The 23869-nt window shown below is 44.2% G+C and overlaps 1 protein-coding gene across 1 annotated transcript in view; it reads left to right on the top strand.

Moving 5' to 3' along the window:
• LOC310792185 (E3 ubiquitin-protein ligase RNF31) overlaps positions 1–23869 on the top strand; it is a gene marked incomplete at its 3' end in the record, with an annotated part of 28293 nt that extends 4424 nt beyond the window's left edge. The window contains exons 4-11 of the mRNA XM_083653914.1: positions 1036–1125; positions 3658–3757; positions 4929–5047; positions 16406–16519; positions 18134–18200; positions 18374–18464; positions 19648–19816; positions 23729–23869. Coding sequence (XP_083510040.1) covers positions 1036–1125; positions 3658–3757; positions 4929–5047; positions 16406–16519; positions 18134–18200; positions 18374–18464; positions 19648–19816; positions 23729–23869 — 891 coding nt within the window. The remainder of the gene's footprint in view (positions 1–1035; positions 1126–3657; positions 3758–4928; positions 5048–16405; positions 16520–18133; positions 18201–18373; positions 18465–19647; positions 19817–23728) is intronic.

The following is a 23869-nucleotide window of genomic DNA, read 5'->3' as shown; positions in this document are numbered from 1 at the left end:
TTGCCCTGCATTTATTTTTTGTTTTTGCTGAAAGTGAAATGTTTTATGGTCACTCACAATTCTCTGGAAGACTGGTTGGCTTGGTTCAAGCTTTAACATTCATTATATAAGGATTTTTCTAAATGTCTGTGGAGAAAATAAATGGGGAAATCACTTTGGGGGCAAGAAACGTCACATGACTGTTGAGCTCTATAGTAGCTTCTAAATACAGGAAGGCCTAAGCCTCCCTCAACTGTTTGCTTCTGCAGATGTGCTGCTTTTGATATGCGATGAGCGTTGCATCCCCAAATAAACGGAAAGATAATGGAGTCCAATACCTTGAAAAAAGAAGAACTCAAATAGAATGGGCAGATTCTGAAACAAATACAGAAATCTAGAAAGGGACACCATGTTGATTGCATTGATAGGCCCCACCATAGATAAGGGCAGACTGCGCCACTTCTCTATGTTCAATTTAAGCTTCGAGACCATATCGGCATAGTTGAGTTTAAGGAAGAGTTTGGAGTTTTGTGGTATTTTGAGTCCTAAGTATGTCAATTATATAGTATATATATATGCATACAATTTTAAATGGAAGAGCATTGAGCAAATTGGGGTCTATGGTGTCCGATAAGGGCATGAACTCACTCTTAGCACAGTTGATTGCATAGCCAGAGAGCTTACCAAATGATTTAATCAAATCTAACAAAGGAGGAACTGACATTTTTGGGTCCATGAGGCATGACAATGTATCATCTGCGTAAAGGCTAATGCGACGTTTCATGTTTCCTATCTAGGAGGCACAAAGTGATTCTCCCACCGGGCGGAATGCATTCTAAATAGTAATGTTATCTTGACGCTTAACGGTTAATGATCAGTTAATGAGGGTCAGTTGTTGGTCCAAAAAATAATAATTTTCGCCATCCCTACTCCAGAGCAGTGTGTGTGTGTGTGTGTGTGTGTGTGTGTGTGTGTGTGTGTGTGTGTGTGTGTGTGTGTGTGTGTGTGTGTGTGTGTGTGTGTGTGTGTGTGTGTGTGTGTGTGTGTGTGTTGCAGTGCTCATTTGGCATGCTTCATGAAGCTGAGAGGTTGAGGATGGACTGTCCCAGCTGCAAGAAAAGTACCTGCTCCCAATGTAGATCAGCTGTAAGAAACACACACACACACACACACACACACACACACACACACACACACACACGCGCGCGCGCGCGCTCTCTCTCTCTCTCTCTCTCTCTCTCTCTCACACACACACACACACACACAGACACGTCACACACAGACACGTGTGGCGTGTTAAGGCTGATTTATGACAGGGCGCTCGACTCTTGATAAGTGTCACTGGACAGAAAATAAAATAAAATAAACAGTTAGCTGTGAACATTAGCGAACGTTAGCTGGAACCTTAGCAAATGGTTTAGCCTGCTGCTAATTATTATTATTATTATTATTATTATGGTTTAGCCTGCTGTCACATTTTCATCTGACCTATAGCTTGTTTGAACCGTGTGATTTTGATTACGTCAAAAATGAAGTTGGGAGGCAGGAAGCGAGAAGCAGAATGGAGAAGACGGAGGAAAGGCCGTCCTGTGCTAGTTTAGACCATATTACGAGAGAAAGGTAAAAACAGAACTCACAATATGTGTTGTACGTGATCTTTATGTTATGAAAAACAGTGATTTTTCAACTGAATTGAAAGAGTTGCCTGCTATTGAGGCAGTTGATATATATATATAGCCCTAAGCAACTACCTGGTCCTCCAAAACAAATGGAAGCATACAGAAGTATGGAGACATAGAAGTCAGCTCGGTCATTTTGCCATTTTCAAACATGCACGATTCATCAAAACACAGAAACAAATAAAGGAGCACGCAGCCACAAACTGTGTTCAATGGTTCAAACTAGCAACAAATACACATAAACAGGAGGAATCAATACAAACATAAGCCTACCACGTCTAATGGCTGGTGTCAACAAGCGAGTTTCCACCGCAGCCGACGTTAATGTTACTCCAATCCAAGCTGCAGAGGGAAAACTTCCCAACAATGTCCGTTCAATCCAAAACCCACAAGCTGCGTTCCGATCGGCTAGTAGTTCCTTGCGGAGTGGACGGCACAGGGTATTGAACCATATTACTTAACATGGCTGAATACCCTGTGCAGTCCACTTCGAAGGGGAACTCCTAGCAGATCGGAACGCAGCCACAGATCCAAGGCGTCCATTTATCCCAAACACACAGAACATCGGCACTCTCAGGTCCAAAGTCTAATTTATTTCGGTGTAATGACTCTGTGGTAAGATTACCCTCTTCTTGTGGTGAGAGAGGAGGGCATATTGTATGCTCAGTCTAGAAAAGAGGATCCCCCGTAATGGTAACTGTCTGCCTTTCCGAAGCCCTGCCACTCCGAACGTTAACTTCCATTATTCTGACTGGCGGTCGTTCACATTTTTTTCATAGGCCCCACCATTACGAAAATTCCTGCCTTCATTATTCGAAATGTCGGCCCTTCCTCGTTTTTCTAAAGGAGCCGCCATTCAGAAGTGCCGACCTTAGGTTTAGGCGTGGGGGTGGGAGAGGTTAGGTTTTGGGTTAGGGTCTGGGGGAGGTTAGGTTCAGGCATGGGGGGAGGTTAGGTTTGGCGTGGGGCTGGGAGAGTAAATAAATAAGTTATGTTTATACAGCAGCTTTCACAGACAGTCAAATCAAGTTCGGAGTGGCGGACCTTATGGAAATCGGAGTGGTGGGATTTCTGAGTGGCAATATTTCGGAGTGCCGATATTTCGGAGTGGCAGAACGTCGGAGTGGCAGCACGTCGGAGTGGCAGCATGTAACCCCCCGTAATGACTCTGTACTAAGATGACCCTCTTCTTGTGGTGAGAGAGAGGGCACTAAACTCGTGTTTTCTGTTCTGATCCTTGTCGTAACCGACGAGCACCCGATAGCGGATAGCCTACTTACTAGAGATTGTGATAGTGCTTCACTTCCGTGCCCTCCAAACGCCGTGGGCACCATGACCTGACGTGACGTCACCTGAACACAACCTACAGAAGTAAACATAGCCTACCTAGCCTGTAGATTTCTCCACGTTTGCAATCTCTTCCCAAGACGTTAAAGCCATCTGCATGTCTTTGTATTGTTTATTTGAAGAACCATGCCAGCCTTTCATCTACATGTAGGCCTACCATATTTGCTACGAGCTAAAGCTAAACTAATTAAAGTTAAACTTGTTTCTGTGTATACCTCATTTTTGTCGAGCAACAATATCGAAGAACAACACAAAAAAGGTGCAGAGCGCCCTACCATAAAACCAGCCGTTAGCAGAAAGCCTTTGTTCCCGCAGTGGTCTCCTCAGTAAGCTAATAGCCTGTGTTGTTGTGCAGTGGTCTCCTCAGTAAGCTAACAGCCTGTGTTGTGCAGTGGTCTCCTCAGTAAGCTAACAGCTAAGCTAACATTCTGTTGTTCCTGCAGTCGTCTCCACAGTAAGCTAGCAGCTAAGCTAACAGCATGTGTTGTTGTGCAGTGGTCTCCTCAGTAAGTTAACAGCTAAGCTAACAGCCTGTGCTGTTGTGCAGTAGTCTCCTCAGTAAGCTAACGGCTAAGCTAACAGTCTGTGTTGTTGTGCAGTGGTCTCCTCAGTAAGCTAACAGCTAAGCTAACAGCCCATGTCCTTCCTACAGTGGTCTCCTCAGCATCAGGGAGTTTCCTGTCAGCAGTTCAGTGTGTGGCAGCAGCAGCACCAGCCAGACCAGCACACCCTGCTCCACCGCAACAACATAGGTCAGTGGTTCGCAACCTTGGGGTCGCGTGACCCCACGTAATTCAAATGGGGTCGCCTGAAATTTCCCTTATTCTTTTCTTTTTCTTTTTTTTTCTTTTTTACACCACACTTAATTTAAACCTGTGGGGTCCACATGTGAAAAATTTGAGTTCAGAGTTTATGTCAGGATTCTGAGAATAGTCAGATTTCTGAAAAAAGTCAGAATTCTGAGACATGTCAGAATTCTGAGATTGTCAGAATTCTGGAAAAAAGAAGAAAGAGTTTAAAGTCAGATTTCTGAGGATGGGCATCCTTTATTATAAAAGGGAGCAAGTGGGCAATGTCTGTTTCAAGAATTTTGTCCGGCCACAGTTATGCCATTTTACGTGTGATCGGGCTGAAACTTTCAGGAAGTGTAAAGAACACCTCTATGCGGGTGACCTGGTTTTAACTTGACAACAAAAACATTCTAAATTGAACCCCCGCTCACTTCCTGTTGCAGTGTTTGTTATGGACATAAAAGAAAAAAACCCATTCAAGTGCAGGACTGACCATTCCGGGAAAACCGTCTATACAGCTGAGCGGGGAAAACGAAAGTAACGATGTCGAGTGAATATTTCTGCAGTTTGCCGAATGCTGAGAAAAAGGAAGTGCTGTGGGGTTGCGCTCTGGTGAAAACCGTCTATAATGGGAGCTAGGGCTCTGTCTGGGCTCTGTCTGTTTCTCTGTCTGCCCCACTGATGACATCATCAGTGATGTCATAAATGCCATCATCAGTGAATTACACACACAAGGCTATAGTTCAGTGATGATATCATCAGTGACTGATGTCATACATAGGCATTGTGACATCATCAGTTATGTCATAAATTCACACACACACACAAGGCTATAGTTCAGTGATGATGTCATGAGCTGCGTATTTGAGCTGCAAGCTCGGCGAGCTGCAGGGCAGGCGAGCCTAGGAATCGAGCGCGCGAGATGCCTAGTTTGAATACATTTCCATAATCGAAATTCGGGGCAATTAACGATCAATTATTAACCACAGTTTGGGAACCAATGCTCTAATGTGTCTTATTTGTTTCTGTACTGTTTCTATTCTAAACAGCTAACATGTCCATCATGGTTCAGTGTCTATTTGTTTCTGTACTGTTTCTACTGTAAACAGCTAACATGTCCGTCATGTTTCAGAGTGTCCAAACTGCCAGGTCGTTTTCTACCTGTCTAAAGGAGGGTGCCTGCACTTCACCTGCAGTCAGTGCCAGCATCAGTTCTGTGGAGGCTGCAGACAGCCATTCACACTGGGCTCTGTGAGTCATACCTACTCTAATAACCTACATACCTTACTCTATAACAGGGGTGCCCAAATTCTTTCCCATAAAGGGCCAAAACTCAATCTGGGTGGAGGGCCAAGGGCCAAAAATAAATGTTGTGGAATTACATTAAAATGTATTGTGTTTTATAGAAAATTAACATTCTAAATCTAAAATAACATTTCAATATAATAATCTACTTTTTATCTGTTTGGTAATTGTAATAAGTTGCAATTGGTTATATACCGTATATTTAAAAAAACATATGCATTTGTGGGGAGCTTAAACATTTGTATTTTCCACCTTTGTAATCAAGAAATTTGACTTCATTCACAACTTGAAAAATCCTCAAGGTACTTTGAAAATCAGCTTTATTGTCCATCTTTTGTAAACAATTTGCCATGACAATTTGCAGGGATGCAATCTCAGGAGTGAACACAGTATCCGCAGCCACATTCAGACACTGTTTCACAAAGTCACCACATGCAAAAGCTCGTCCAGCCTTTGCAATCAGTGCAGATATCTGATAACTTGCCCGAGTTGCATTCTGGATTACAAAAATCGGGGGGCGGGATCCCAAATCCGTGGTGGGCCAAAACAAACAGAGCGCCCCAAATTGGTCAGCACTGCTATTAACTCATTGAGTGCCAGCCACTTTTGGAGAACGGACGCTCCCAGTGCCAGAGTTTCAGAGCGTTTTCAGTGATTTCTCGAGGCCCACAGAATATTGTGTGATATTACTATGTAAACACCGAACACGCACAAAGAACGATGAGACTCTATTGTATCAGCAGCAAAAAAAAGTTTATTGATATCATTTTCCGTTCTTTAGTTATCAGCCAGAGAAGATAGGTCAAAAACAGCAAAAACAGGCGTTTCCATCTACAAGCTGAGATATTGAGCCTTTTGTGAAATGAAGCATTTCAAGCAAATCACTAACTCTGAAGCTAATATTTTCTGACCTGAAACATCTGAACAGTAATTTCCTTCAATATAACAGCACCCCCACCCCCCTCTACTGCAAACTCCTCCTCCGTGGGTGTGTCTCTGGTGGCTCTGCTTGCTCTGCTGCTTGTCAGGCGAGTCTCTGCTGCTTGCGGATCCACGTTCAGATGGCGGCCGCTCGTCGGGGGAGTCTGGATCGGGCTCGCTCGTTTCTGGGGTTTCGGTTGTGAGCTGGGATGAAGCTGCGTCCGATTCTGGGCTTTCTGGGCTTTCTGCTGCGCGTTTCAAAGTGTGCTGCACCCAGAGTCTATTTTCGGAGCCCCCCACCATTGTGCGCCGGCTCCCAGCGCGACAGCGAAAAGCCAAAACATTCTCATGAGAATGGTTTCATCACAGCTTTTTCTGCTGTTTTTACTCAACTTTCTCTAATCTGGAGAGCACTGTCGCCACCTAATGGGTCGGTAAAATAGGTTATACACATTCAACATGCCCAAAAATTTTACAGGAGATGTATTAGGCATTGATCCACGTCCCACCGTCAAAAAACGCAATTGACGACAATCGTCGTCATTGGCACTCTACGTTAGTAAACGAATTGACGACGATTGTCGTCATTGGCACTCAATGAGTTAAGGATTAAAAATAAGTACCTAAAACCAAAACAGCTCTATTAAGTTAGATTAAAATGAATTAAATCTAAACTACAACCAGCTACAACAACAATGGACAGCAATAAAAAACATACTAAAAGACAAAAACAAACTAAAAGACTAGAGAGAACTAAAAGACCGCAGCAATGGGGGGTAGCAGCATGATAAACCTATAAAAGTGCACAGCAGCATCACAGTAGCAGCATGATCAATCTCTCAAAAGTGCATCTGTTTAAAGTGCAGTAATCACAGGCTGAAAAGGATCTGTGCTGTTGGTACTGGTGTTGGCTCATGCCAAGAACATGAATGTTGGTGTGCACATTAAACACAATGGAGTCCAGGGCTTCAACCATTTATTTTCTGAGTGAATGTTGGTTGATGGATGGATGATTTTATCTGCACAAAGTATTAGAAAAAAGAGGATTACAGGTCTGATAACAAATAACAAATAATAAATATAGCCGCAAGCGGCGATGCGGGGTCCAAGCTTCTGGTGACTTGGGGGTTATGTCAGATAATATAGACACTGAATTGCACATTTAGTCAGAGTTGATATGTGCACAAGTGTACCAAGTTTGCAAGTAATATGTAGTAAGTAGCAGTGGTGGTGGTAAGTCAAATGGTGGCTGTCAAAGAGGCTTATTAAGCAATGGACTTTTTCTAGGCAAACTGTCATAATTTCAAATCCTAGCTTCCTGATAAGCTTAGATGTGTTAGCCATGAGTGGACAGCGTACTGAGGTGTTGCTTTTGTGGTGTTCCGAGTCCATTGGATGAAGATAGTGTGCTGCTTCTACTGTACACTTCTGATCATGGTTATTAATTAATGTAAAATCCTAACTATTACTAGATACTCCACATGGTACATTCATAGTGTCTCTGTATAGGTACAGTATAACAAGATTAATATTCAGGTTGTGTAAATCACCCTTTAAGTCAAACTGTTAGTGGCTTAATAGGTTATCAGTTAACAAGTTACTTGTCTGTTATTCAGATGTTTTAAAAGGGTAAGCTTGGGCACAGTGGACATCTACAAGTTGGCAATAAAAGTGTAAGCTCAAGGTTGACTAAAGGAGTTAGGATATAATGCATAAAAAACTGGGACAAAAGACAGCAAAGGAGGCAGATATATGATTCAAACAATAAGTTTTTATTGCAAATAATAGTTTTTATGAAATGAAAAACTTAAAGTAAAAATAAATATATCAATCCATTTGTCCTTGTGTGGGGCTGAGTCGGGGTTTCTGGACTGTGTGGAGGGACTGTCGAGTCTTGGAGTCAAGTCTGAGTCAGGGCTATGATTTGTCTATTATGTCAACTCAGATGTGATTGAGCATGAGGATAGCTTCTTCCATTTCGTCTGTAGTCATTTGAGTTGGTGATTTTGTAAGCAGTGGTGTGATAAGTGCAAGTGGGATGGTGTATGATGTTTCCTGGTTATTGATGGACAGAGAATTGGATATGTGTTTTGCGGTTTCTGTTTTATGGCGTTGATTGCATTTGTGACATTTGTATGTGAGTGAGTCAAAGTTTACAGTAGTGATAGGTGCCAAAAACAGAAGTACTTGTTTGTGACGGTGGCAGAAGAGACTTCACCATAGATGCTTTGAGTGGTGGGTGGTGGTGGTTCTGTGTATGATTCAAGTGCAGTGGTGGGTGTTGATGTTGTGGTTGGGGTGGTTGTCAGATATGTATTGGTTTGTATGCATGTATGGATAGGTTGGTCAGGTGGTACCAGTCGTCAATGTCAGGTTTACAGTACCCCCACACAGCTAGGTCAATGGTTCCAGTTGCGTCAATGAGGAGGAAGGTTGTTGTATTCATGGTGGTGCCGGCTCAGGTTGTTGCTTCAGTTGTGGGTTTTACCAGTTTGATTACTTTGCAAGTGATGTTGATCTGTGGAAGAGCATGGCATAAACAGACAAATTAGTCATAGGAAGTAGTATGTTTAGCTTTCATAACTTCACATTGACATGACACTATTTGCATATAGGTTGACTTTAGAAAATCTGGAGTATGTAATTCAAATTCAAAGATTCAAGGCCAAGGTTCAGTAGGTGGCATTTTGTTTTTGCATGATATTGTATGTTTTATCTAATGTCACTACTGTGGCATAGGGTGCAAAAAAAGATAGTAGACTTACTTTTTCGAAGTGGCGTCCTTCATTCAGAATGGTGGGGGTTGCATGTGAATAGCCACCCAGGGAGTGATGGATTATGGGAATTTGAGTCCGAGTCTCCAAGCCCTGAGTCAATTAGGTGGCTCACACGTGTGTGTGTGTGTGTGGGAATGGGGGGGGGGTGTCACAGCAGGTGGCATTAAAAGTTTAGACATTACAAGTACCGCATAGTACCACACTTCAAATAAACCAAACTATACCTTTCACAAATCAACTCAATAAGTGTCAAACTAAATGAATGCCTGCAAAACTGTTTTCGGATGTGCGAGATGTGCAAAATAAATAAGCATTGTTTCGGTGGAGTGTCCCTTTAAGGCCAAAACTAACATCTCAGTTGGCTTTAATTAAAACACAAGATAGGAATACATTTCAAATCACAACACATTGCCGTCACTTCAAATTACCTTCATACCTCCCTTTACATAACATTGAAAATATATTTCAGATTGTGTAAACCTCCCTTTAAACTCACGGATTTGGCTTTTGGAGGTTTCATTCAGCAGGTTTCAAAGATAAGTTGAATTGGATGTTAAAAAACGTTCCCTCTATACTGCCAACTGTCTTGCACCATCTCCATTCATCAGTGATTCAGTGCACCTGGTACAGAGCCTGGCCACAGCCCAACTCTGATTGGCTCAGATTGATGTCAGTCACACTGCAGGATTACAAGCCCGCCAACTTCTGTTTCATGTAAAATACATTGGTGATACATTTTGCAGTGTAAACATTAGTGAACTGGGTTTACAATTATCAAATTATGTGTTCTTAAGTTAAAGCAACTCTGCTCAACATGTGGTAAAATATCAGCCAGGATGAGCGGTTAATGCGTGTCACACCTATGAACAGGTGAGGGCAATGTGACCCCTCAGCACTGGACCCAGATAAAACCACAAGGAAAGATGGCAGGCACACAGCAGGACAAGGTGCAGGGTGATTTTATTTTCCCAACATCAAAAGTGACAGTGAGGCAATCAGCATGTTGTCTGTGGATAAGAACACAAACAGAATTATTTACCCAAATACACAATGTTAACAAGCAATCCAAATGACATCAAATTAGCAATAAACAAACAATGTAACAATCAATTAAAGCAACAATAAACAATATATTTTAACCATGCTAAAGAAAAAAACATATGCAATTCACCTTTAAGGTCAGCATGAGTTGGACTGGCTCACAGCACCTCTGTAGCAGCAGACTGGGGTTTGGGGCAAGTTTTGCACTTCTTTTATAGCCATAGCTCCACCCATCTCCCCACCCACATGGCACAATCCACAAGTGAGTGAGTGAAGCACTCTGGGAGATGAAGTACACCAGTGGTGGCCATTTTAGTGTGCGTGTGCGTGTGCGTGTGCGTGTGTGTGTGCGCGTGTGCGTGTGCGTGTGCAAACAGACAAAATAGTCATAGGAAGTAGTATGTTTAGCAATAAAAAACAATATAACAATCAAACAAACAATAAACAATATATTTTAACCATGGCTAAAGAGAAAAACATATGCAATTCACCTTTAAGATCAGGATGGCTTGGAATGGCAATTCAACAATGGCTAACAAAACTACAACTTACTTAATAATGCATCTGAAGGGAGGATAAACACCAACTGAAACACCAACACAGCCTCTACTGCAGTAACGGACACACACTGAGTGTAGAGGCTGATTAGCGTCTTAAGTGCAGGTGTGTGGTGATCAGTCCAGAATTAGGTGCAGGTGTGGTGTATATGTGTGTGCGTGTGTGTACGTGTGTGTGTGTGTGCGCGTGTGTGTGTGTGTGCGCGTGTGCGTGTGTGTGTGTGTGTGTGTGTGTAGATCCGGTGACCTGACGGTTTCCAAGCAGTACTAGTAGTAGTAGTAGTAGCAGTAGTAGTAATAGTAGTAGTAGTAGTGTTGGTAGTAGTGGGAGTGGTAGCAATAGTAGCAGCAGAAGTACTAAGAATAGTAGTAGTAGTAGTAGCAGCAGCGGCAGTAGTAGTGGTGGTTGGCTGTTATAGCGCCACCATCTGGTGGATTGGTGTAATTTTTTTACTCTGAGTAGTGGGTGATGTCGTGAACCTGTGTGGAAAGTTTGGGTGATGGGGGGTGTATGGTTTCTGAGATCCACACACTTTTAGGGCAGGAAAAGAACAAAAGTAAATACACAAAAGTTTAAACATTTATCATTTCAAGACGGTTTCACGTATCCAAATTCTTTCTAAGATTTTTAATCAGGGAAGTCCAGAGATGACACACAAAAAGTTTGCGCTCATTCGGGCAGATGGCCTAGGACGAGTTCGTTTTTTTTTTTTTTGAGAAAGTCCAAGATGGCGGAAAATCTAGCAGACTTAAATGGGCGTGGTCTATATGGATAGATGCGTATTGATCCAGGGAATCCAGCAGATGTGGAATTTTGATTCTACGCCTCACGGTTCAGCAGTTATGGTCCAATACGTGAAATGGTCTGTTATAGCGCCACCATCTGGTCAATATGGCTAATTTTTTGTCTCTGAGTAGTGGGGCACATTTCCAACCTATGTGCAAAGTCTGGCTACTGTAGCCCTTACAGTTTTTGCCGTGCATACTGTTTTAGCGGAGAATATGAAAAATAATAATAAACGGAACAGATACAATAGGGATCCACGCACTTCGTGCTTGGACCCCTAATTATTAGGTCAATACAATATGACTGGTCAACTTACATCATTAATGCATCCACTGGCATTTCACTCTCAATTAAACTCAGGATTTAAACTCAGGAATCTAACAAATAAGTACAAAACAGTTTACTTTACATGGCACATATCAACCAAACAATACATGTTAAGGTGAAAAGTCCATTGTCTCACTCACATTGGCATTGGCTTCCTCTTTATCTGCTGGAAATGTTTGGAGGGAATCAGGAGAATCACAGGCCTGAAGGGGCGGTTATATAATCTTTTGTGGGTGTGGGCGTGCTCTGGTCAGGAGTGACAGTTGTAGGTGAGGTGGAGACTTGTGATTTAACACAGGCAGAGTCGAACAGTTCAACAGTCTGACAGCATCCGGGAGAAAGCTGTTCCTCAGCCTGGTGGTTTTTGCCCCGGATGCTGCGCAGCCTCCTGCCTGAGGGGAGAGGGACAAACAGTTCATGTGCAGGGTGGGTGGAGTCTCGCATGATGCAGACGGCTCTGTCTCTGCATCTGCTGCTGTAGATGTTGGACAGGGGTGGCAAGCTGCAGCCGATGGTCCTCTGAGAGGAGTTGAACACCCGCTGCAGCGCCTGCTTCTCTGCCACCGTGCAGCTGCTATACCACACGGTGATGCATGGTGTCAGTGTGCTCTCCACCACACACCTGTAGAAGGAGCTGAGGATGTTGGAGTTCAGCTTCCTTAAGAAGTACAGCCGCTGGTGAGCTTTTCTGATGATGCTTGTGGTGTTGTCCTGCCAGGTGAGTGTGCTGGAGAGGTGCACCCCAAGGTATTTGTAGGTGTGAACCATCTCCACAGCTGTACCATTGATGTGGGGGGTGTTGCCCTTCTTCCTGAAGTCCACACTCATCTCTCTGGTCTTGTTGATGTTCAGGATGAGGTTGTTCTCCTTACACCACAGCCCCAGCTCGTTCACCTCCTGTCTGTATGCTGACTCGTCTCTGTTGGTGATGAGGCCCACTACTGCTGTGTCATCTGCGAACTTCACTATGAGGTTGCTGTCATAGTGAGCTCTGCAGTCGTGGGTGAGCATGGGAAGAGTAACATGCTGAGGACGCAGCCCTGGGGGGAACCGGTGTTGAGGGTAATGGGTGAGGAGGAGATGTTATTTATCCTAACAGACTGGGTGGGGTCTGTTGGTCAGGAAGTCCAAGATCCAGTTGCAGAGTGATGGGGGTAGTGCTGCCAGTTTATTGGCCAGTGTCTGTGGGATGATTGTGTTGAAAGCGGAACTGAAGTCCAGGAAGAGCAACCTCACGTATGGGTCCCTGTTCTCCAGATGCGTGAGGGACTGGTGGAGCACAGCAGAGAGAACGTCAGCTGTGTGTTCTCCAGATGCATGAGGGACTGGTGGAGCACAGCAGAGAGAACGTCAGCTGTGGAGCACAGCAGAGAGAACGTCAGCTGTGGAGCGGTTCTGCCTGTATGCATACTGATGAGAGTCAGATGCTATGTTGATTAGGGGGGTCAAAAATAATCGATTATAAGATGCATCGCGATGCGGACGTGCACAATTCTGCATCGATTCACAAATGTCAAAAATCGATTATTAAAAATATATATATAATAATCATAATAATAATCGAATAAAATATAATGGAAGAACATGCAGTTGTTTATTTGGATCATAATACAATGCAATTCCAAATGCACTTAGGGTTAGGGTTAGTAGTAGCCACACAGTGAGAAAAAAGAAAGTGAGAAAAAATAAATCATGTATTGGGAAAAAAAGTGATGCATCGATTTAAGATGCATCGAGATGCATCGATAATCGTAATCGAATCGAATCGTAGCCCTCTGAATCGTAATCGAATCGAATCGTGAGGCCACTGAAGATTCACAGCCCTAATGTTGATGGACTTCTTGATGCGTATAATAACGGGAGAGTTTGGGAAATAAGACACAAGAAGGTATGCTCCACTAAACATCTCCGCCTCAAGCCCTACTCTCCCGAGTTGAGGTGGACACAGACAGCTGCGGACACCACGGACGAGTATAAACAGAACTACTACGCTCAGTGGCGCTGGAAGTACTTTGAGGTAGGGGGTGCAGTAAGGGAGGGACCCTCTGTGCTGCCCGCAAGGGCAGCGCCGGAGAAAATTTGACGTTTTTGGACTTTCATCCATATTTAGAAGAATATTTAATTTTAAATTAACATTAGGATTATACTGTTGTGATGTCATTATTCAGTATCTTCTCCTTTTCTCACTCACTTTCATGTAACCACCTGCTCTCCCTTTAGTCGTTTTACACTACAACAGACAGCAACACAGGCATAAAACACTGAACTTATTATTATTATTATGGAAAACCAGATTATGATGAAAATCAAACACTTTTGAAGAGAGAGTGTATGAAATAAGATTAGAGCTGGGAAGCACAAACTGTTTTTTAATGCATTTTGTTGGTGGTATAAACACAAGACAGCCAAATCCAACCATTTCAAAAATCCCATCTCTTGCCACCAGGGGGTGCTGTAGCACCCTCAGCACCCACCTTCCAGCTCCCTTGACTACGCTAGTTCTGTTTATACTCCTTTCTGGAGTCGCGGACGAGCACGTGTGAAGAGGGGGAGAGGACGGGAGAGAGAACCATCGTTAATGCACTGCACACTCACGACATCATCATTGTGATTAAGTCAGACCACCTATATTTTAATAGTTCAAAACTTTAATAGTTCATCACATGTGACAAAATTATTTGACGGACAAGATTCGCCGTATTAAAAAAATAAATGAATAAATCTTAAAAAAATAAAATAATAATAGAGATTTATTAATATTTATTTAAATCAAATAATATTCGAAGAAGGAAATTTGTTTCAACAACCCTACTGTCTGTCCAGGTGTATTTGTTGACCTCTGTCTGTCCAGGTATGTTTGTAATGTGGCCCTCTGTCTGTCCAGGTGTGTTTGTAAAGTATCTGTCCAGGTGTGTTTGTAATGTGGCCCTCTGTCTGTCCAGGTGTGTTTGTAATGTGGCCCTCTGTCCAGGTGTGTTTGTTACTTGGCCCTCTGTCTGTCCAGGTGTGTTTGTAACGTAGCCCTCTGTCTGTCCAGGTGTGTTTGTAATGTGGCCCTCTGTCTGTCCAGGTGTGTTTGTAATGTGGCCCTCTGTCTGTCCAGGTGTGTTTGTAATGTGGCCCTCTGTCTGTCCAGGTGTGTTTGTAATGTGGCCCTCTGTCTGTCCAGGTGTGTTTGTAACGTAGCCCTCTGTCTGTCCAGGTGTGTTTGTTACTTGGCCCTCTGTCTGTCCAGGTGTGTTTGTAACGTAGCCCTCTGTCTGTCCAGGTGTGTTTGTAATGTAGCCCTCTGTCTGTCCAGGTGTGTTTGTAATGTGGCCCTCTGTCTGTCCAGGTGTGTTTGTAATGTGGCCCTCTGTCTGTCCAGGTGTGTTTGTAATGTGGCCCTCTGTCTGTCCAGGTGTGTTTTTACATGGCCCTCTGTCTTTCTAGGTGTGTTTGTAATGTGGCCCTCTGTCCAGGTGTGTTTGTTACTTGGCCCTCTGTCTGTCCAGGTGTGTTTGTAATGTGGCCCTCTGTCTGTCCAGGTGTGTTTGTAATGTGGCCCTCTGTCTGTCCAGGTGTGTTTGTAATGTGGCCCTCTGTCTGTCCAGGTGTGTTTTTACATGGCCCTCTGTCTTTCTAGGTGTGTTTGTAATGTGGCCCTCTGTCCAGGTGTGTTTGTAATGTGGCCCTCTGTCTGTCCAGGTGTGTTTTTACATGGCCCTCTGTCTGTCTAGAGCCAGTTCTTAACATGCAGTGGAATCCGTATTATAACCTGCACCTAGCCGGTTGGCCTGCATGTTAAACAACAATTAACCGGCCTACGCGCACTCCCGCGACTCCGTATCTTATCTACCTCGACCACCGGTATAAGATCCGCTTCCACGCAAGCGCTGGTCATGTTAAACAGTGGAACGATATGATCCACATATGTCTGAGTGGGCGGGTGTGGCTCTTCGTGACTCACTTCACGTTCACTAGTTTATTAATTAATGAATCGTTCGGGCAATCGCTTATATCAACGAGCAAACTCACGGTTTCCTCAAGTGCTGCAAAAACGGCTTGATTGATTGTTTGGCCAACGCGCTTCAGCTGCAGGCAGCCAGGTCCAGTGCATCAGGAGGGATGCTGCTTGCTTGTTCCCATGTCAGAAAAAGCCTAACTTTTGTGGGGAGAAATACATTGAAAACTAGTCGGATATGACTTGAAATGCCACTTGTAAAATAAATCACCCACAGTGATTGACGACAGTCCGACCACTATTTTGACTGGGCTGCTTTATGTAGTAAGGCGAAGCGCTCATTTTTTGGCACATTGCCACCCCTCGTTGGAATGGACTCCGTTAAAACATGCTTTTTGAAGTCTCCAGATTTGTCGCTAACGTGATGCAGCCAATTATATCAGCAGGCAGTGTTGTGTGCCTCTCCACTGCATAGAGGATAGGAGCTGACTGACTGATAGGCTATCAAACTTTTGTGGGGAGAAATAGCCTACATTTAAAACTACCGTAGTCAGATATGACTAGTTGCCACTTGTAAAATAAATCATCCACAGTGATTGACGACGGTGCGACCACTATTTTGACTGCCTCATAGCTAAAGCTGTTTCCTATCACATTTCTTGTTTTCGATACATGCTACCGCGCCGCGCCCCCCCCCCCCCCGCCCACTGGCAGAAAAAACGGCTCATATCCAGTTGTTTCTTAACAAAGACCCCTCATGTTTAGAAAGGCAAAACCTGAAAATATCCTGTTCTCTGTAGCAGGACATGATCCAGAGTTCATGTTTAAAAGGCACTTAGGTGTGTTTGTAACGTGGCCCTCTGTCCAGGTGTGTTTGCAACATGGTCCTCTGTCCAGGTGTATTTAGTTTGCAGTGTTAAAGGTGTGATGGTGAGTTGTGCTGGTTCTCAGGTCTGTGGGTTCTCTGTGGACTGTGCAGCTAAAGGCCTTCATGCCCACCACCCCAGAGACTGCCTGTACCACCTGAGGGACTGGGGTGTGAACCGCCTGCACCTGCTGCTACAGGTAAGAACCACCTGAGGCACTGGACCGTGATCCGTCTGCACCTGCTGCTACAGGTAAGAACCACCTGAGGCACTGGGCCGTGAGCTGTCTGCACCTGCTGCTACAGGTAAGAACCACCTGAGGCACTGGACCGTGATCCGTCTGCACCTGCTGCTACAGGTAAGAACCACCTGAGGCACTGGGCCGTGAGCTGTCTGCACCTGCTGCTACAGGTAAGAACCACCTGAGGCACTGGACCGTGATCCGTCTGCACCTGCTGCTACAGGTAAGAACCACCTGAGGCACTGGACCGTGATCCGTCTGCACCTGCTGCTACAGGTAAGAACCACCTGAGGGACTGGTAGTGAATTTTTATATAACTCACCCGCTGCACCTGCTGCTATAGGTAAGAACCACCTGAGGGACTGGAGCGTGACTATGATTTGGGTGTGATTGACAGGTCGCCTGTCCAGTGATCACGCAGCTCGCTGACCCTTAAAGGACGGCTTTACCGTGGGGAATATGAATATATATTAAATCTCACGCCCCTAAGGTTTTCGAATCCGTTGAAATTTTTGAAATTGGAGCTTCACTGCCTGACCTATCAAGCATCTCTCACATTATTTGCATGACCCTCTGACGCAAAACGCGTCGGGGCGTCATGCTCCGCCTTGCGGAAGTCGTGCACCTATGAACTACAACTGTTGTGAGCCATGGTCCCGCCTCTAGAGGTCCTCCATGCCCCTTCAGAGGTCTGAAGAAAAACAAAAAGGCAGCCATCTTTTTCGACCACCTAGCCTGCTGTAGCTAGGTTAGCTTTCCATAGCTCCTTGCAAAGAGACGATTTTCTCGGGAACAGAAGCACGGACAGACACGTGACTGGCGGCATTGGAAAGCTCGTCAAATTTTACATCTAGTAGTAGGTGGGTTGAAGTAACGAAATCAACGCTGAGCAATGTACCCGTTTTTACACATTTTTACAGAAAATAGTTACAACATCAGATGCGCGTAACTCCTACGAAAATGCTTTAAAATGCATGAAAAAATTTTTATGAAGACATCTCCCGACATATATACTTCAGTTTAAATTTGGTGCAATTTGGAGGCAATTTATTTTCGATTTATTTTCGATTTATTTCTTCTTCTGTCCATGTAATATTGTCGAAGCCTTCTTCTTCTTCTTCTTTGAGTTTTATGGCGGTTGGCAAACATATATGTGCATTACCGCCACCTACTGGAGTTTGATATCAGCCAAACGCCTGAGGGGTGGGCATGGAAACGAAGGCCACGCGAGCCCAGTGCATTGTGGGAAATGTAGTATTTCGAGTCCCCGCACCCGCACCTCCCCCCCACCACCCCCGCCCCCCCCCACACAGAGTGGATTTCTGGTGATATCTCAGGCTGTAAACAACCAATTTCAAAAATTTAAACGGATTTGAAAACCTTAGGGGCATGAGATTTAATATATATTCATATCCCCCACGGAAAAGCCGGCCTTTAAGTCATATGCCCACCCCCAAAGAGGGCGTGACTTTGGCACTCTATTGATGAATGGACTATGTGACCTTGATTATTAAATAATTAAATTAATTAAATTAATTAATTAAATAAACTAAAAATAACTCTGTCTTTCAGCATGACACAATCTCTCTCTCCTGGTTGGAAACAGCCAATGGCAGCTCAGCAGACTCTACTCTAGGAGGTAATGTGTATTTCTGCCTTTTAGCTGCTGCTTGGTTCTTCTCTCTTAGTTTGATTAACGTGTCTGTTTTTCCAGGGGTGTGTTCGGTTCTCTCTTAGTTTGATTAACGTGTCTGTTCTTCCAGGGTTGTGTTCGGTTCTCTCTTAGTTTGATTAACGTGTCTGTTTTTCCAGGGGTGTGTTCGGTTCTGGAGCTGAGAGCCGGCAGCACGAGGGAGGAGCCGTGTGGCCGACCCGCTCTGCCTGAGTACAGAGGATACTGCGAGTAAGAGCACTTTCACTCCTCATTTGTTCTTATCTGAATCAGTTGATGAGTTGGTGAACTGAACTTGGCGTGTTTTCCCCTTGTTTCGGTTTCTCGGTTCGGTCCGCCATTACTCTGATTCATCATGCTGCATGTTTTCTCCTCGGCTCATAACGCACAGCGCAGCAGCAGCAGCTGTCACGGGAGCTGGGTTATCTCCAAAATGTGCACTGCTTCCTGCAGTTGGGTCGGATCACGTTCACATCACAAACAAACCGGACCAGGGTTTTGTTCGGAAGCGCACCGAGACCACCTCTTCAAAGAGGTCTCGGTGCGGTTGTTTGATCAACCTTTGGTGCGCACCAGAGTGCGATTTACACCTGCCCAAACAAACCACACCAAGGCTTTGTCCACACCTGCCCAAACAAACCACACCAAGGTTGTGTTCAGACCTGTCCAAACAAACTCCACCAAGGCTGTTTTCACACCTGTCCAAACAAACTCCACCAAGGCTGTTTTCACACCTGTCCAAACGAACTGCACCAAGGCTGTCCATACCTGCCCAGACCAACCACACCAAATGGAAAAACCAACCAGAGTTCCATTCAATCAGTACCTGTAATATAAAACTGTCGTCCCAAAAGGCTTTTCCTCTTGACTAATTTTCCTTGAACCTGATGGTGCAGTACGTGTCCATTCTTCCGGGATTCCACGCAAGGGGTCACCCCGGTCTACAGAATTGCTTGTAGGCGGGCTTCAGTGTTTGTTCCTTGCTGCACCTTATTGGTGCAGCAAGCACCTTAACAACAGCCGTCTGTGGCCCTGATTGGACGAACAATCTCTTGGTGCGGGGGGCAAACATGGTCGCAAATTTAAAACTTTCTCTTCCTATATGAAAATGGCTCAGCCAAATTTGTTTCCTCCCACGTGCTACGTCCTGCCGGTGTGTCGGAAGAAGCGTGGTGCTAGTCTCTGGCTCTCCCCAGATCGGCAGAGGGTGGAGCAGCGACCGGACCAGCGACCGGCAGCAGGGGGGAAAATTGGCCAAGTACAATTGCGGAGAAAATGGAGAAAATTCAGGGGGGGGAGAAGTGTTTCTGATGGCATTTGATGTCTAGAGTCGGCCATGCAGTGTCTCCCACTGCCTTTGTTTTGGGTTGATAATGGTTAGTTTAAAGCTGACCTGACTCAACCCCTCTGTCAGGTGTCACTATAAGGAGCGCTTGGTGGAGCTGGTAAACCGTTCCCGTGCCGACCCGGCTGTCCTCTTCAGCCTGGCAGAGATGATGTCAGAGCTGCGGCGCTGGCTGGTCACCGTGCCGACCAGGAGACCTCAGGAGGCGGAGCATCTGTACACTCAACGTCTTCGCACGGTCAGTGGAGTGAAGGATGCTGAAAACTCACTGACGTTCAGTTCCTGCAGCATATTGCTAACAGGCCACCTCCCTACTGAAGAAAGACTTTTCTATTAATTGTACAGTTTCAAGGTCAACTAGGTCCATGCATTTTAAAGCATATGCATTTGAAAACAATGAGTTGGTTGGGTGATAAGAATCAATCTTGTTGACAATTATTATGGCTCTTTTTTTGCATTAGAAATATGGGATTTGTCATGGAGAGAGCCATAATGTGTGACCCCCATATTACAGTAATAGAAACGTCTTTCTTCAGTAGGGAGGTGGCCTGTTCAGCGATATGCTGCAGGAACTGAGCTGTAGGCTTATTACACCCCATTTACACCTGGTTTTTAAATGCGACCTGTATCCGGATTAGGGTTCCACGGTATACCGAAATTTCAATACTTTTTATTAAAAACGGTTCGGTATTGGAAGTTCCCAAAGTTCGGTACCATCACTGGTCGTTGCTGTGCTTTTAAAATGAAGTTGCGGGATTCCTTGTCTAATTAACGTTACACGCGACGCAACAAATAAACACACATGTCCCAGTGTCTCTGCCATCACACTGAAAGGGAACAAAATCTACGCACATCACGTATAGGTCTACAGGTGCGAGGCTATAGCAAAAAAGCAGAGATAAATTATAAAATTGTAGAGCCTCCACACTTACTCCATGCCGTATAGTTTATTGAGACACAAGAATGGACAACGTTTCGATCCGATTGGATCTTCTTCAGGTCAGAAATGTTTGGTGACTGACATTGTCAGGGACTTGCAACAAATAGCAAGTGCTGAAAAAAAGCAAGTGCTGGAAACAAGTCCCTATTGCTCTTTCTCTGTTCCCTATGTACTTGTATGCACTTGTATACGACCCCTGGGTTGAGTAATCTGTATCAATTATGTTTGGATAGGCTTCACCCTGAGGGGTGCTGATTGCACCACCCACACCAGCCACCCATAGAGCCTATTAGCCTATGATTGGCAGTTTATATATATGGGTGGTGTCAGTCACCAAACATTTCTGACCTGAAGAAGATCCAATAGGATCGAAACGTTGTCCATTCTTGTGTCTCAATAAACTATATGGCATGGAGTAAGTGTGCAGGCTCTACCTTTTTTCATTTATATGCCATCACACTGGACATCAACACTAGCGGGAGACTTCTCCCCCTCCAGCAAATATACATGAATGTTATGCGTAACGAACATGAACATGAACATCTTACCGAGAGGGAGAGAGCTAAGCTAAGTAGCTAACAGCTAAGCTAAGTATAACTAGCGTGTTAGCTAGCCGATCTGAAAAGCATGTAAACAGCAGTGAGATTAGAGAGAGAGTCGGTAAAAGGAGGAGAGACCCGCGAGTGCTTGTGCAGAACTAGTGCATGTTGTGTACAGCGGGTTAATGAGCCGCTGTTATGAAGATTAAAGTGAGATTCACAGAGTTGAGAGCAGACAAACACTATCGCAGCTGCATCCTCTCCAGTCCTGCACATGGCGCGTTCAGGAGCCGTCGGTAAAGCACGTGCGTGTGGCCTTTGAGTGACATCTGTAATGTGTCACAACAAAATAAATAACCTGGGTTACCCTTAGGGCCTGTGTCCACCTAGCGTCTTTTTCCGACGTTAAACGCTGGGAGTGCGCTTGGGAACGCAGATCCCAGCGCACAATATAACAAGGAAGCAGTCTGAAAATAACGTTAGTTCAGTGCGGTAGTAGCTTGATAGCTGACAGCTAGCAAGCTAACAACACAGGTAGGCTACGTTATTAAAAGCAGTAAGCACAACACTCACCAGAAATATTAAGTGTCTAGCCAATCTGCTCCCACAATTGAGCCGTTCTGTCTCTGTTGCGATAGTTTTTCCATTATGATTAGCTGCCAGAAAGGAGCAGCCGACACCAGCGTCTTTCTGAAAAGTTAAAATATTTTCAGCTGGGAGCGCTGGGAGCCGGCGCACAAAAACGCCGAAAAAAGACGCTGGGCGCCGCGCACTTTCTATAGACGTCCGTGTGCGCCCGCATACGCTCTCCCCCCATTTGAAACAACTGAAAAAAGACGCTGGACCCGAGGAAAAGACGCTAGGTGGACACAGGCCCTTACTATGTTATCGTGTGTTACTGGACAGACACACTAATAACTTTTCAGTCTGAGTCATCTTACATAGCCTATAGTGTGCTGTGCCAGCGCTGCAGTTCATATTTTTCTTTTATTGGTGCAAAATAGCCTCTATTACTCTTATCACTCTAAATGCTTTTTTATTTACTAGTGTCAAATACAATTTGACAAAATATATCACTCTAGGAATTAATTTGAAACTTTGCAAAATTACTACATCAAAGCAGCAACACACCCACTTTTTGTATAGTTTTAGGCTATATTTGCAATTGCAATAATGCTAAATCCCAAGGCACACCTGGACTTGTCCTAAGGCACACTAGTGTGCCTACGCACACCATTTGAGAACCACTGGCCTACATTATGGCGTTGTTCTAACACAGAGACATTCAGTTAATATGGCGTTATTCTTCTAACACAGAAACATTCAGTTAGCTATTCTTCTAATACAGAAACATCCAGTTAATATGGTGGTCTTCTAACACCAGAGAGACACATTTCAAAAGGTGTCCTTCAGCTGACAGTAGTGCAGCACCCAGTAGCTCTAGAAATGCTAGAAATGTAATAGAAATTTGGTCTCAAACTGTCTATATTACAGCAACACTCAGCCACAAGGAAAAGGTTTCAAGGCTTGTTACTACATGAAGAAAAGCTGATATTCTGTCTACTGTTCCCTGAGCCATCTCGGTGCTACGCTAATGCTAATGTTGCTAACAGTTAACGTAGGTCTGGCTGCCTAATGACAATAAGAGTGCCAAAGTCACCCCCTCTCCCTATCCATGGGATTTCATCCGCCATTAATTTTTCCATAGACCTTGCGTAAAATGCTTATACAAATTGTTTTACTTGGTCAAACCAAGCGATTCAGCTATACTTAAAATCAGGGGAGACTGTGTCAAATTTGACTCGCACAAAAAAAAAAAATTGGTGAATTTCTACAAAAAGTCGGCTTTGGCCCAGCGAATTTCTACTAGTGTTTTTGCTAGAAATGCCCATCCCTATTAAAAACCAGGTGTAAATGGGGTGTTAGTGGCGTCTATGTTAACCAGATATAGCCTACTTAGCTCTTTTTACATTTTCATTATTCATTGTTTAATTGGAGTATTGTTTGTTCCGCATTATTTTGCAGCCTTGTAAATACAAGCTCACTTGTACATATCCTGACCTGGCAAAATAAAATCACATCACACAATTTTCAGACCACATTTAGGCTGTTTCATGTATATTATAGAATACCGCAGGAATGAGTCCGGAAGACCTGAACGTTTGCATTTCCGGCTCTTACAGTCAATGGGATTCTTGTATGGGAATTTCTGTTAAATGCTTGATATAAGGTCTGTGGTTAACAAACGTTTATGAAACAGCAAAGTTTGTGTTCAGCAAGATAATCTTCACAAATGAGGACCACTTTTATGATTTTCGAAGCGTAAATGCGTTTAAAAACTCGATTTTCAGAAAACACTTCAAAAATCAGAAAAGTGATCCTCATTGTGAAGATTATCTTGTTGAACACAAACTTCGCTGTTTCATAAACACTTGACCTTATTTCATGTATTTAACAGAAATTCCCATACAAAAATCCCATTGACTTTCCCTGCTAAGAACCAGGAAGTGCAGGGACTTCTGGGTAAGCCTACAAAAATATGTCATCCCTGCGGTACTCTATTGTGGACAGCAGCCAGAGGCAGAATAGCAGGACGAGCCACAGATTACTGCAAAAAGTGAGGATTTTATATAACAGATCCTAATAAGTGTTTATACTCTCTTTGTCTCAGACTCTGGTCAGCAGTGTTCCGCTGAAGAAACATGGCAGATTCTCTCCTCTCACAGTGACCCCTGACCTTTGCCCCCCGTCCCCGTCACCCCTGACCGAGCCGCAACAACAACAACAACAACAACACCTCCTAACAATGTGA

The sequence above is a fragment of the Poromitra crassiceps genome (genome assembly GCF_964638095.1).
Source record: "Poromitra crassiceps genome assembly, chromosome: 17".
NCBI lineage: Eukaryota > Metazoa > Chordata > Actinopteri > Beryciformes > Melamphaidae > Poromitra > Poromitra crassiceps.
Note: the sequence above shows the minus strand (reverse complement) of the source record. Positions and strands in the feature narration are given on the sequence as shown.